The sequence below is a fragment of the Mirounga leonina genome, unplaced genomic scaffold (genome assembly GCF_011800145.1).
Source record: "Mirounga leonina isolate KUSES-001 unplaced genomic scaffold, KU_Mleo_1.0 Mir_200, whole genome shotgun sequence".
Classification (NCBI taxonomy): domain Eukaryota; kingdom Metazoa; phylum Chordata; class Mammalia; order Carnivora; family Phocidae; genus Mirounga; species Mirounga leonina.
Window position 1 is genome coordinate 26,764,547 of NW_023270503.1, and position 11,276 is coordinate 26,775,822.

Sequence of the window (11,276 nt, forward strand, 5' to 3'; positions counted from 1 at the left end):
TCAGCTCTCTCCTCTGGATGCTGAAGACAGAGGAAGAGGATGCTGAGTGGATTTAAAGCCTACGGGTGTCTGAAGTGCGGCGACCCAAAGTGGAGGTGGTGGTGGTGACCGCGGTGCTGGTGCTTCCTGAGAAATGGATGGGGCAAGACATACTCAAGCTGGAGAAGACCAACCTCGGCAGGTCAGGGTCCCCTGGGAGGGCCCCACGCCCCTCGCCCCCACGGCGCAGGTTGGAGGTTAGTTGATAAGGACTCAGGTTATTGTCCCCAAAGGTGGCTCTCTCTCTCCAAAGTATCCCAGTGGCTCAGTGGGACAGAGCCAGCTATTTTGCAAAGAAAACAGACGAGCAAATGACCACGTCCACCAGAGCCCCCTCCCTCCCTCCCTACACTGGGGAGTCCAGCACAGTCTCTCTCCCAGCCCCCCAGGGCGCCGAACAGGAGCCGGACTCGCCCCTCTCCCCAGGTTGTTTCCTTACCTCCCGAGGAGGGTATGTCAGTCATCCTGGGAGAGAGAAGAGAGGTCATGTGAGCAGAAGGCCCCCTGAGGACAGTTGCTCACCTGTCTGCGGAGGGAGCTACTCAGATCATCACTCAGAGCCCCTGAGTTGGGTTTTTTACCAACTCTGCCCCAAGCCCAAGGGGCAGCACCTGGTGCCTGCCAGGTCTGTCTGCTGTCTGTGAGGCCTCAGGAGGAGATAATATTCGCCCCAAATCCAGGACGTTTGCCAGAAGTTTTGTCCTCCCTCTGGTCCATTTGGTACTCTCCCCAGCCACCTCTACTCCCCCTGAGCCCACAAGGGTGGCCTGGTCCCTGCAAATGGTCTGAAGGGAGTTAAATCACCATGTTTATAGCTTTGGTCAGCTGACCTGAACCCAAGGTAATAGTTTTTCCAATATGAGATGTTCTGTCCATGGCCCCGATTCCTGCCCGTCTAATCCAGAGGCCCAAACCAGAAAGCTTAAAGGGACGGACTCTGCAGCCTGCTTGAGGAAATGCCCCCACAATCTGATTCTAGAAAACAGGGAGCTCTGATCCTGGATCTGCATCCAGTCTGTTTAAGCTCAGAAGGTCCCCTTCCGTGGGGGCCATGAGGACCTGATCCCTAAGGCCCCACCTGCTCGGCTGTCCAAGGGTCCTGTGGTCACTTTCCCAAGAGACTTGAGAGGCCTTACCTGGCATCCTGGCCCTCCAGCAGGCTGCGGTAGGTGGCGATCTCCTGCTCCAGCCGCGTCTTGATGTCCAGCAGAGTCTTGTACTCCTGGTTCTGGCACTCCATCTCACTACGGAGCTCGCTCAGCTGAGCCTCCAGGCCGCTGATGAGCCCCTGGATCTGCTGCAGCTGCATGGCGTAGCGGCACTCAGTCTCCGCCACCGTGCTCTCCAGCCCAGCTTTCTGGTGGGGCAACAAAGAAGTGATGAAGGGAGCCAGGCCAGGCAGAGGCCTAGGGGTGGTGGGGCCGCCGGGCACAGGGCAGCAGGTGTACCATGCTGAGCTGGGACTGCAGCTCGATCTCCAGGGCCTGGAGCGTGTGCCTCAGCTCCGTGATCTCCGTCTTGCTGGTCTGGATCATGGCGGTGCTAGAGGACACCTCCTTGCTCAGCTCTGCACTCTGAAATTAGAGGAGGAAGAAGGTTATGGAGGAGCCCCGTGGAAGGCCCTGGCAGCCCCCAACTCCACGGGGTAAGAAGGCCGGACACCTTGCCGTGGAACCATTCCTCGGCGTCCCGCCGGTTCTTCTCCGCCATAGCCTCGTACTGTTCCCTCATCTCGGCCAGCACGCGGGTCAGGTCAATGCCGGGGGTTGCGTCCATCTCCACGTTGACCTGACCTACCACCTGGCTGCTGAACTCCTTCATCTCCTATAAGGATGGAAGAGGAAGATGTGTGATGCTCCTCATCCTCCCCCCGCACCCCACCCCCGCCTTGGCTCTGAGGGCCACGAGCATGTTCTGGGAAGCGCTTCCAGGTCCCACAGCAGAGGGCTGGGTCTGGCTGCTCCCCTTTCTAGCTGGAGGTGATTCAGCCCTGGCAGGCCCCTGCCGGCCCTCACCTCCTCATGGTTCTTCTTCAGGTAGGCCAGCTCCTCCTTCAGGCTCTCGATCTGCATCTCCAGGTCGGTCTTGGACAGGGTCAGCTCGTCCAGCACCCGGCGCAGGCCGTTGATGTCGGCCTCCACGCTCTGGCGCAGGGTCAGCTCATTCTCATACCTAAAGGTTTTTTTTTTTTTTTTTTTATTGGAGAAGCAACACAGAAATGATATTAGACCCTCCCCTACTTCTGCACTGGACTCTGCTACTTCTCCAAGACCTTCACTCCTGGGATGCTCCAATTTCACTGTTCAGATGAGCATTGCTCTCAAATAAAAGACGGTTTGGAAAGGCCAGTGAGGACAATGAACTCACTTGAGCCTGAAGTCGTCCGCAGCCAGCCGGGCGTTGTCAATCTCCAGAATGACCTGGTTGTTGTCGATGGTGGCCGCCAGGATCTGCAAAATACAAAGGGTAACCACTGGAGGGTCCACGAGCTTGGGGAGGAGGAAGAGAAAACATGGGCTGGACTGTTGTCATTAGACATCAGGCTGCCTCCACACTGTCCCTGTGAGCAGATAAGGCCCTGCTCTCCGGGCCTCGGTGAAGTGAGGGGCAGGGCAGGTCCTTCCTCTGGTTCTGTCTCCCTGGCATCCTATCTGTGCCTGGTTGTGATGGGGAAGATCGGAATGTACATTTCAGGGGAATGACCCTGCCCAGGACATCTTTGGTTAGTCATGTCTTCACGGCCTCAGACTAGCAACCTCTCTAGGTCACCGTCGTGACAGCCTTCTCCTTAAGGTCAGGAGGGGGTCAGCCTGGGTCCACGTAGCTCATAGTAACCTCACTGGAGCTGGCCTCCTGGCTGAGCAGAAGGAAGAGCCAATAAATATTCCCATCATTTGAACTTCTCATCTAAACTCTCATATTCCGAAGCAGTTAAAATCCACCCCACATAGCTGGGACCCAGCCCAGGCAGGTGGATTTCTGTTCCAACAAGCTGGGACCCCAGCATGACAGACAGGCCTTGAAGAAGGAGTCTCAGCTCAGCTTAGCACTGCCTGAGCTTCCTCCCGCACCTCATAGCCAGTTGAGAATAACAGTTTAAATGGGACCCCTACAAAATCAACTAGTATTCCCAGACCAGTGTATGAACATGTATCCCTTTCTCGGCTGATTTTAATCATTCTTAGCGGCTTTTAAAACTGTCATGGTTTCCAAACAGCTCCATGGATTGGAATTCTAGGGATCAAGTCATTAATAACATAACTGTTTGGGAAGCAGTAAAAATGTTGACGTGAGTAGTAAGAACAGTAAAAGTGGATAGCGAGAAAGAACGTGTTTGGGGAGCAGTGGCATAAGAAAGCTTATCAGAAGTAGAGTTGCTTGGTAGTAAAAGACGAGAATTTCCCTCTGCAGGCGGGGTGAGGGTTCCACCACGCTGCATCTTCTGGTCCTTTGGGATACCGTGCTCCCTGGCCTTTGCAGCTAGCTCTGCCCTGCACCAAAGAGAGCTCGCCAACACCCGAGGACTCACCTTGTCCCGCAGCTCCTCGATGGTCTTGAAGTAGGGGCTGTAGTCCCGCTCGGGGCTGCTGGGGCTCTGCTTCAGGTGCCAGTCTCGGATCTTCACCTCCAGCTCAGTATTGGCCTCCTCCAGGGCGCGCACCTTGTCCAGGTAGGAGGCCAGGCGGTCGTTGAGGTTCTGCATGGTGAACTTCTCGTTGCCGGAGAGGAGGCTGCCATCGCCACCACTGTGGTCACCAAAGCCACCGCCGAAACCCCCACCAAAGCCACCTCCAAAGCCACCTCCAAAGCCACCCCCAAAACCACTACCAGCCCCTCCACCGAAGCCATAGCTCATGCTGCCCCCATAGCCCCCAGCTGATGCCCCAGAGACAAAGCGGGTTGAACAGGCAGAGATACTGCGGCCTCCTCCCAGCTGGCAGGAGCCACCCCCAAAACCACCTCCATAGCTGGCGGAGGAGCTCTGCAGGCGACAGCTCATGGTGAGAGCAAGGTGAGGAGCAGGTGTGCACAGGAGCTGGGCTTGGCCTGGGCCGAAGACTGCGGCTCTTCCCCACAGCGGTGCCCTTTTATACTGCCCTCCACGAGGTCGGACAATCGCCCCATCTTCTCTCCTCCCCACCCCACCCTCCGACTGGTGCCAACTGCGCTGCTGTTTCCCACAAGCCCAGTTACCTCTGCTCTCCAAGGTGGGTTGTGCCTTTGGGGGTGGCTTTTTTTTTTAATCCTTAACAAAAGGGATGATTCAGAGGGCACAGTGTTCTGCCCTTTTGACAGCTGAATTCCATTTCAGCTCTGCACTTAGGGAGCTCACTCCACAGGCTCTCAGCTCCACCCAGTACCAGAAGGGGGACGGAGCTGCAAGGTGGCCCTGTGCTTTGCAAAGTCACCGCAGACCTTAGCTCCCTTCTTTCTATTTCTAAAACCTCGGACTAGAATATTCTGCATCCTTGTTAGCATTTCCCCTACTCTAGTGCTCCCAGCGACTCTGATGAGAAACTTGGCTTGGTCCTGTAGAATCGACCACCCTGAAAGTGTGTAGGCTGGGGAGTTGGGGTGGGGAAGCTCCAAGACCATCAGATAAAGTCACAGTGGCGGGGACCTTGGGGACCATCTAACACAGCTGGGGAAACTGAGGCACAGAATATGGAAACAAACAACCCTGCACATCATAATAGCTAACACACTCAGATCCCTCGCTGTAAGTATACGCCCTGTGTCACTCAATCTTTGCAGCCGCCCAGTGAGGTAGGTCCTACTAGTCACCCCACTTTACACACGGAGAAACTGAGGCTTGAGGGTAGTCAGGACTGAAACCCAAGTCTGGTAGGTATGTAATTCGTACAGTAAATTGTACAAGCCATTAGTGAACAGCTTAATGCATGTTTACCTATGTAGGAAGCTTCAAGCACGTGTTCGCCTGTGCACCCAGCACCCAGAGCATTACCAGCACTCCATAAAGCTCCGTACCTTTTCCCAGTCAATTACCCACACCCTATGCCCCGAACGAGACCACGATTCCCACTTCTGTCCCCCTAGATTGATTCAGAGATCTCAGCTAGGGGCTCTTTTTCTCCCTAGAGAACATTTGACAATATCTGGAGACATTTTGGTTGTCACAACAGGGGGATGCTGCAGAGAGAGAGGACAGAGAGCAGGGATGCTGCTAAACACCCTAGCATGCACAGGACAGCCCCCACAACAAAGAACTCTCCAGCCCAAAAGGTCAATAGTGTAGAGGTTGAGAAGCGCTGGATCCGCCTGACCCCTATGGTCAATCATACCATCATACCAGCTGCCTTCAAGGCCTGATGGCTCCTTCTAGCACCCCCGGTCACAGGATGCCTGTCTCAGCTTGTGAGCGTTTGACCAAGAGGCCACATAGGAGGATGGGACCCAGGGCCTGGGGCTAGGGTCTCTGCCGAGCAGCCTGGGACATAGCTAAAACTCAGGGACTGCTTAGTCACCCTGCCAGAGAAGGCCTCAGGCCAGAATCAAAGGGCCTAGAGGTGGCCCCTCAGAGCCCAAGGCAGAAGGAGAAGTTTCCAGGGCTAAGAATGGAGGACTCGGGACTTAGGCTCCGACTCCCACTCATCAAGGGGGCCAGGGTTACCATGAGGGGCCTCTCAGGGTGAGCCTGCTGGCCCACAGCAGCCAGGGGGGTTGGACCAAGCTAAGGACTAGGGTGGGGTGACCCAGACTTGAGGTTATCCTGAGAACCCCTTCGCAGACTCAGCAAGCCAGGAAAGAGGGCTCTGAGTCAGGGCTTTCCTGCCCTTCGTTTTCTGCAGGTTGGGAAGGAGGCCTGTGTTTCACCCAGTGGGTGTCAGCACCAGGGAGAGAGCCAGGGTGTGCTTGAGGTCTGATGGGGAGGCCAGGGGTTCAGGCTGACTTCCGACCCTGCCCAGCCCTCCTGCCCCAAATTGATAGCTCAGCGCTCTTGCTCTCTCTCTCTCTCTGAAAAGCTGTGTGATTCAGCCCAAAGCAAGAGCTCTCAAGCTTTCTTTCTCTTCTCTCTCTCAGTAGAGGATCAAAACTGACAAAAAGGTGATTAATAAAACCTGCCAAGCCTGGAGTGACGATCCTCCCCCCACCCCCCACCCCCCCAGGGCTGACAGCAGGTTGAGACCAACGCCTCTTAGAAGAACAATGCCACAGATCCTCCAAAGTCCCAGGAGTACAAACACAGGGTGGCCATGACATGCCTCCCCTCGCAGGGTCAGGGCCCGGCCCGTCCCCTCCACGCCCCTCCCCTCCCCGAGCAGGTGCTTATGGTGCCTTAACACAGGAATGCCTTCCCCTGACCCATGGTGAACCCCAGGGCCCTCCTTGAGGAAGCTGGGCAGAGACCCATCCTGGGGCCCCAGTTTCACCTCTCCTGGCCTTGCTCCTGATGGGGCAGGACAGAGTGCTGGGGCGGAGGCTCTACGGCTCACACGTCTTCAGCTTCCTTCTTTGCTTTCTGACAAAATCACACCGACTTCAGTAAGGGGAGGGAAAGCCACATTTCTGAGTAGCCCCCGCAAACAAGGCTGGGCTTCACACACTGTCACTGAGTGCCCACGACAACGGGAGAGGGGTTTTCTTGGCCCCATTTTACAGCTGAGGTTCAGGGAGGCTGAGTTACTTGCTCAAGGTCACCATGAAGGCAAGATTCAAACCTCATCTCTGGCTCTCTCTACCCCAACTGATGATGCCTTGGAGTCTCACCATGAGCTCAGTATATGATCTCTGAGTGTTCCATTCTGTATTTATTAAAGATAATATATTAACACGAGCTAACATTTCTTGAACGCAGTGTTAAACACTCTGCGTGTGTCACTGCAAAAGAACTACTCTTTTGGTCACATCCCCTTTTCACCTGAGGACACTGAAGCCCAGAAAAGTTAAATTCCTTGCCCAAGATCCAAACCTCTGGCTCCAGGATCAGCACCCTGGCTACTGCCTGCCAAAGCCCCTTTAGGCCAGTGTCAGCACCACCCTGCCCAAGCACGGGCGTCCTCGGTTGCCCTCCATGCTCCCAGGCTCCCCACCACTGCAGACCCAGCCGGTAGATGGTCCTGTTTCCAACAGCGGCTGGGCCTGTGCATCTGATGGCCTGACGGCACAGCCTGGTTGCTGTCTGTCCTGGTGTGAGCACCAAAGCTTGGAGACTTGCGAGGGTGCTCAGTGCAGAATGTCAAAGCCAGAGTTGTCCTAGGAACTTTCCCATCCAATGCCCTCATTCACATGTGGCGAAAATGAGACCCAGAATGCCAAGGCCCAAGGCAGTGGGAAGCAAAGAGAAATACATGGTTTTCCCGCTCTACCACCAACTCACTGTAGGCCTTACGTTGAGTGACTTCTGAGTTTCCTTCAGCAATGCCTTTCTGAGGCTCTGATTCTCAAGGATTTGTCCAGAGTTGCCAGATTGTTCGCCTGCACAGCTGAGGCGTAAATCCTGTCCCCCAGCTCCGAATTCAGGGATCCTCGCTTGGCTCTTGGATCAGGCTCCTCTCTCCTTCTCTCTTTCCCTGGACCACATGGGGGCTGGAGCCCAGGACAGCTGACCCACCTCCCAAAGGGTTTTGAGGCTCCCCCACGGGGAAGGAGCCTCTCATAAAAAGCAGACCTTCCCCAGACAGTGGACCTGGGCTGTCTGGTCAGCCCCCCTCACCCTCAGAGACCCCTGCTTCACATAAGCAGTAGTCAGGAGCCTTCTTCTGCCCAGTGTCAATGCCCCGAGTCCTTACATGGCTATAGTCCCCAGCTTTCTAAAATCCTTTATACCGCCCGGGCTTCACAGAAACCCAGGGAGGTCGGCAAAGGCTTTGAATTAGGTGGAACTGAGTTTCAACCCCCTATCTGCCATCGACTGGCTCTGTGACTCCGGGAAAGTTACTCAGCATTTCAGTGGTTTGGTGGCCACAACTGAACACCAGGCATTAGATGAGTTAGCATGTGAAAAGCGCCTGATATGCGGGAAAACTTGGCAAGCAGGAGGTTGCTAGGCCCTCCCTTTTACAAATGAGGAAATTCAAGCTCATCCTTGGGTCTGACCTGTCCTGGGCCTCCATTCTGTGCCAGTTTGTTGTGCTTCCATCTCTGGTCCCTGCAGCCAGCATGGTACCCACAAGGACCAGACAAGTGACAGTTGGTGGCATTCCTATCTTTTTTTTTTTTTAAAGATTTTATTTATTTATTTGACAGAGAGAGACACAGCGAGAGAGGGAACGCCAGCAGGGGGAGGGGGAGAAGGAGAAGCAGGCTCCCCGCAGAGCAGGGAGCCCGATGTGGGACTTGATCCCAGGACCCTGGGATCATGACCTGAGCCGAAGGCAGTCGCTTAACCGACTGAGCCACCCAGGCGCCCGGTGGCATTCCTATCTTATTTCCCCAACTCAGCTCTACATTCCCTGAGGAAAAGGCCTTTGAGTACCCCCAAGTACTACTCCTGGCACGCTGTCAAATGCCTGAGAAGCAGTTTCAGGGATGCTCTGTCTGCTGGCTTTAGGCGAGAGGGGATGACGACCAGGAGGAGTATCCAATGGGGTCATCCCAGCTGCAAATCTCACGGGAAAAGCTTCCAGCTCCAGATCTCCCCCTCTGCTGCCTGCTGCCCGCCAAGGGACAGGTGACCACCAGGCGCATACTCACCCAAAGTACTAGTGAATGTCCGGAGCCATGTCTAAGGTGGGGGAAAGCAAAGGAGAAGCAAGGTCATGCATTAATTCAATGAATATTTATGTAGCTCCCACTCTGAGGGCTCAGCAGTTCAAGGAGGAGACACAGCCCGTGGTGTCACCGATCTCACAGGCCAGGTTCCCCTCGGAAGTCCCAGGATACAGATGAAGTCATAGAGAACCTTGAGTCTGGTCCAGCCAGGTTCCCCAGTTTAAAGGTGAGGACACTGAGACCCAGAGAGGGACAGGGTCCAGCCAAAGTCCTCAGGGAGATGGGTAGGCATGCCCCGTGCCTGCTCTGGGAAGCCCAGCCTCACCCAAGACTAGCCCAAGTCCCTAATCCCTGGTCCCAAAGCTAGCCTGTCTCTAAAGGATAAGGGAGGCCTGCTGCCTGCCTCCCAGATTGGTTGGAAACAAGCCCCGCCTCAGCCCAGGGGCAGGCAGAAGGTGGGCCATCTCTGCCCAAAGACTATTTAAAGGGCTCAGAGCCGGGAACAAGTGATCCCTGGGTGTGAGCTTCTCACTCTAGGGTCAGGCAGGAAACAGGATTTGGCAAGTCCAAGGACCTCTCTCGGACCCCAGAATTCCAGGAGAGCAGAAATGGGCTCATTCCCTCTCCAGCCCAGGGTCTGGCCCTGAGAGAAGGCCCACTGGATGAGGAGGGGGCCCCACCTTACTTCTCTGCACCTTTGCAGACGTTACTGTGACAAACTGTGGGCTGAGAAAACCCTTTGTGGGTTGCTCTGAAGACCTGAGACTCCTCGACAGAGACCCGGAGGCCAGTGAAGCAAGAGTGGCAGTCAGGCCGTTGGGCCTGGGAGACTGAGGAAGGGGCCTGGCTGTTCTCAGGATGTCCCTGTGCCCTGGGCTTCAGCATGAGCTCAAGCCCTGGTATGAGCAACTATGGTTAGACATGAGAATACTCTTGCTGACAGTAATGGCTGGATGCCATTTGAACAGGTTTCCCACAGAGGTTAAGAAAGGGGTTTCAGATTAACACACCCTCTTCAGAAAGGTGTTGCTGGTTTCCGTCACCCTCGAGACATCAAGGGAAAAGCAAGGGTCTGAAACCAGAGAGACCAGTCCCGGGCCCAACCTCACTGCTTCCCGGCTGGCGACTCCATTCAAGTTACTGAACTTTCCTGAGCCTCAGTTTCCTCTCTGAAAACTGATGCTGTAGGCTGATCCCACCTTTACAAAGCCTCTGGGAGAGTAAATGAGAGACCATCCACTGAATGCCCTGCCCAGAGCCCTGCAAAGTATAGACACTTAATAAATTCTGTTTCATTCCTCCAGCCCCAGAGAAGTCTGGCTTCAAAGTGTGTACTCAGGAGACACATTCTAGATTAAATCTCCCTCAGAAAAAACAGGCGCCACCCTCTGTCCAACCAGGATTGCTGGGCAAGGAGCTTCATCCAGCAAGACTCATGGAGGTGCCTCAAGGGGGCTTGATTCTCCCCCCGCAAATGATCTGATTCTCAGGAGAACAGAGGCACCTCCAACCTCCTCTTCCCAGCGGGACTAAGAAACCGGTTTTCCCTCTCCCCCCAGGCCTCACCAGAGCCCAGTCCAGCCACAGAACCCAGAGTTCTCTGCTTCCTCATTCCTTGCCCTCTGTCTGGGGTTATGAATCCCAGAAGAACCAGCCTCAGAGCAGAGGCAACAAATTAAGTGTGTGTGGATATTTCTGCCCTAATGAGCCCAAGGGCAGAGATGCTGGGGACAGGAGCAGGAGCAGGGTTTGGAGTGAGGAGGGCAACAGGGGTTGATGTTTCTTTGGATTTAAGCTTACAGAAATCAGGGAGGGCTTCCTGGAGTTGGTGTCTGTCCCTCTGAGCACTTTAATTGCCTTCTGGAAAGGAGATGGTGGCTTCAGGGGATAAGGGGGTGGATAAGGTCCCTCTTTGCAGGAGGCAGAGATGTTACCTGGCTCAGCCACTCTGGAGGTCAGGTGTGCCGGACTGGAAAAAAGGGGAAGTTCTAGGGACACATATGGGAGGACCAGAAATAAGGAGGAAGGTCCTGGCAATGAGCTGTGAAGGGCCAGGGCCTGGGCTCCCGGAACAAGCACTGGACTTTGAATCATGCAGATGTGGGGCCCAGTCCCAGCCCTGTTGTTCATTATCTATCCCTGGCAAGTCATTCACCTCCCTGACTTCCTCATCTCTCAGATGGGAATCATAAATCCTGACTGCCCACAGTCACATTAAACAAGACCCATGGGTGGGGTTGCCTAGCACAGTGCCAAGCCACACAAGGGTGAACCAATAATATCTATACAGTCAATTGTTGGGTAAATAACTGTTCAATGCGACAAGTACTGTGCTGGGTGCACACAAAATGCTCTGAGGAAGATCCCCATCTCCTGCTTCCATGATCACTGAATGGAATAAGCCAGAACAGCAAGTTACCTGAGCAGCTTGAGTTGGTCCTCAGTGCCCTGGGCACCCCAAAGAGAAAGCAGAGAAAAGGGCCAAAGTAAGAAGAGATGCCAACCTGTGGGTCCTAGGCCTACAGAGGCCCCCAACAAGAAAAACTGGACATACTACCAAGAGA

General features: G+C 54.8%; 1 protein-coding gene across 1 annotated transcript; it reads right to left on the minus strand.

The window, feature by feature from the left end:
- KRT13 (keratin 13) lies at positions 1–4,039 on the minus strand. Its single transcript, XM_035027478.1, has 9 exons — positions 3,569–4,039; positions 2,407–2,489; positions 2,055–2,211; positions 1,702–1,863; positions 1,488–1,613; positions 1,176–1,396; positions 479–504; positions 64–126; positions 1–20 (listed from the first exon to the last, which is right to left on the minus strand). Exons 1-9 carry the CDS (start codon positions 4,037–4,039, stop codon positions 1–3), a joined length of 1,329 nt encoding a protein of 442 aa, XP_034883369.1.
- Positions 4,040–11,276: the final 7,237 nt, after the last annotated feature.

Coding starts and splice junctions, on each gene's coding strand:
- KRT13 (XM_035027478.1), bottom strand. CDS start 4,039: ATGAGCTGTCGCCTGCAGAGCTCCTCCGCCAGCTATGGAGGTGGTTTT. Junction 505..1,175: donor CTGGAGGGCCAGGATGCCAG/GTAAGGCCTCTC, acceptor TCTCTCTCCCAG/GATGACTGACATACCCTCCT. Junction 21..63: donor TCGCCGCACTTCAGACACCC/GTAGGCTTTAAA, acceptor CTCTGTCTTCAG/CATCCAGAGGAGAGAGCTGA.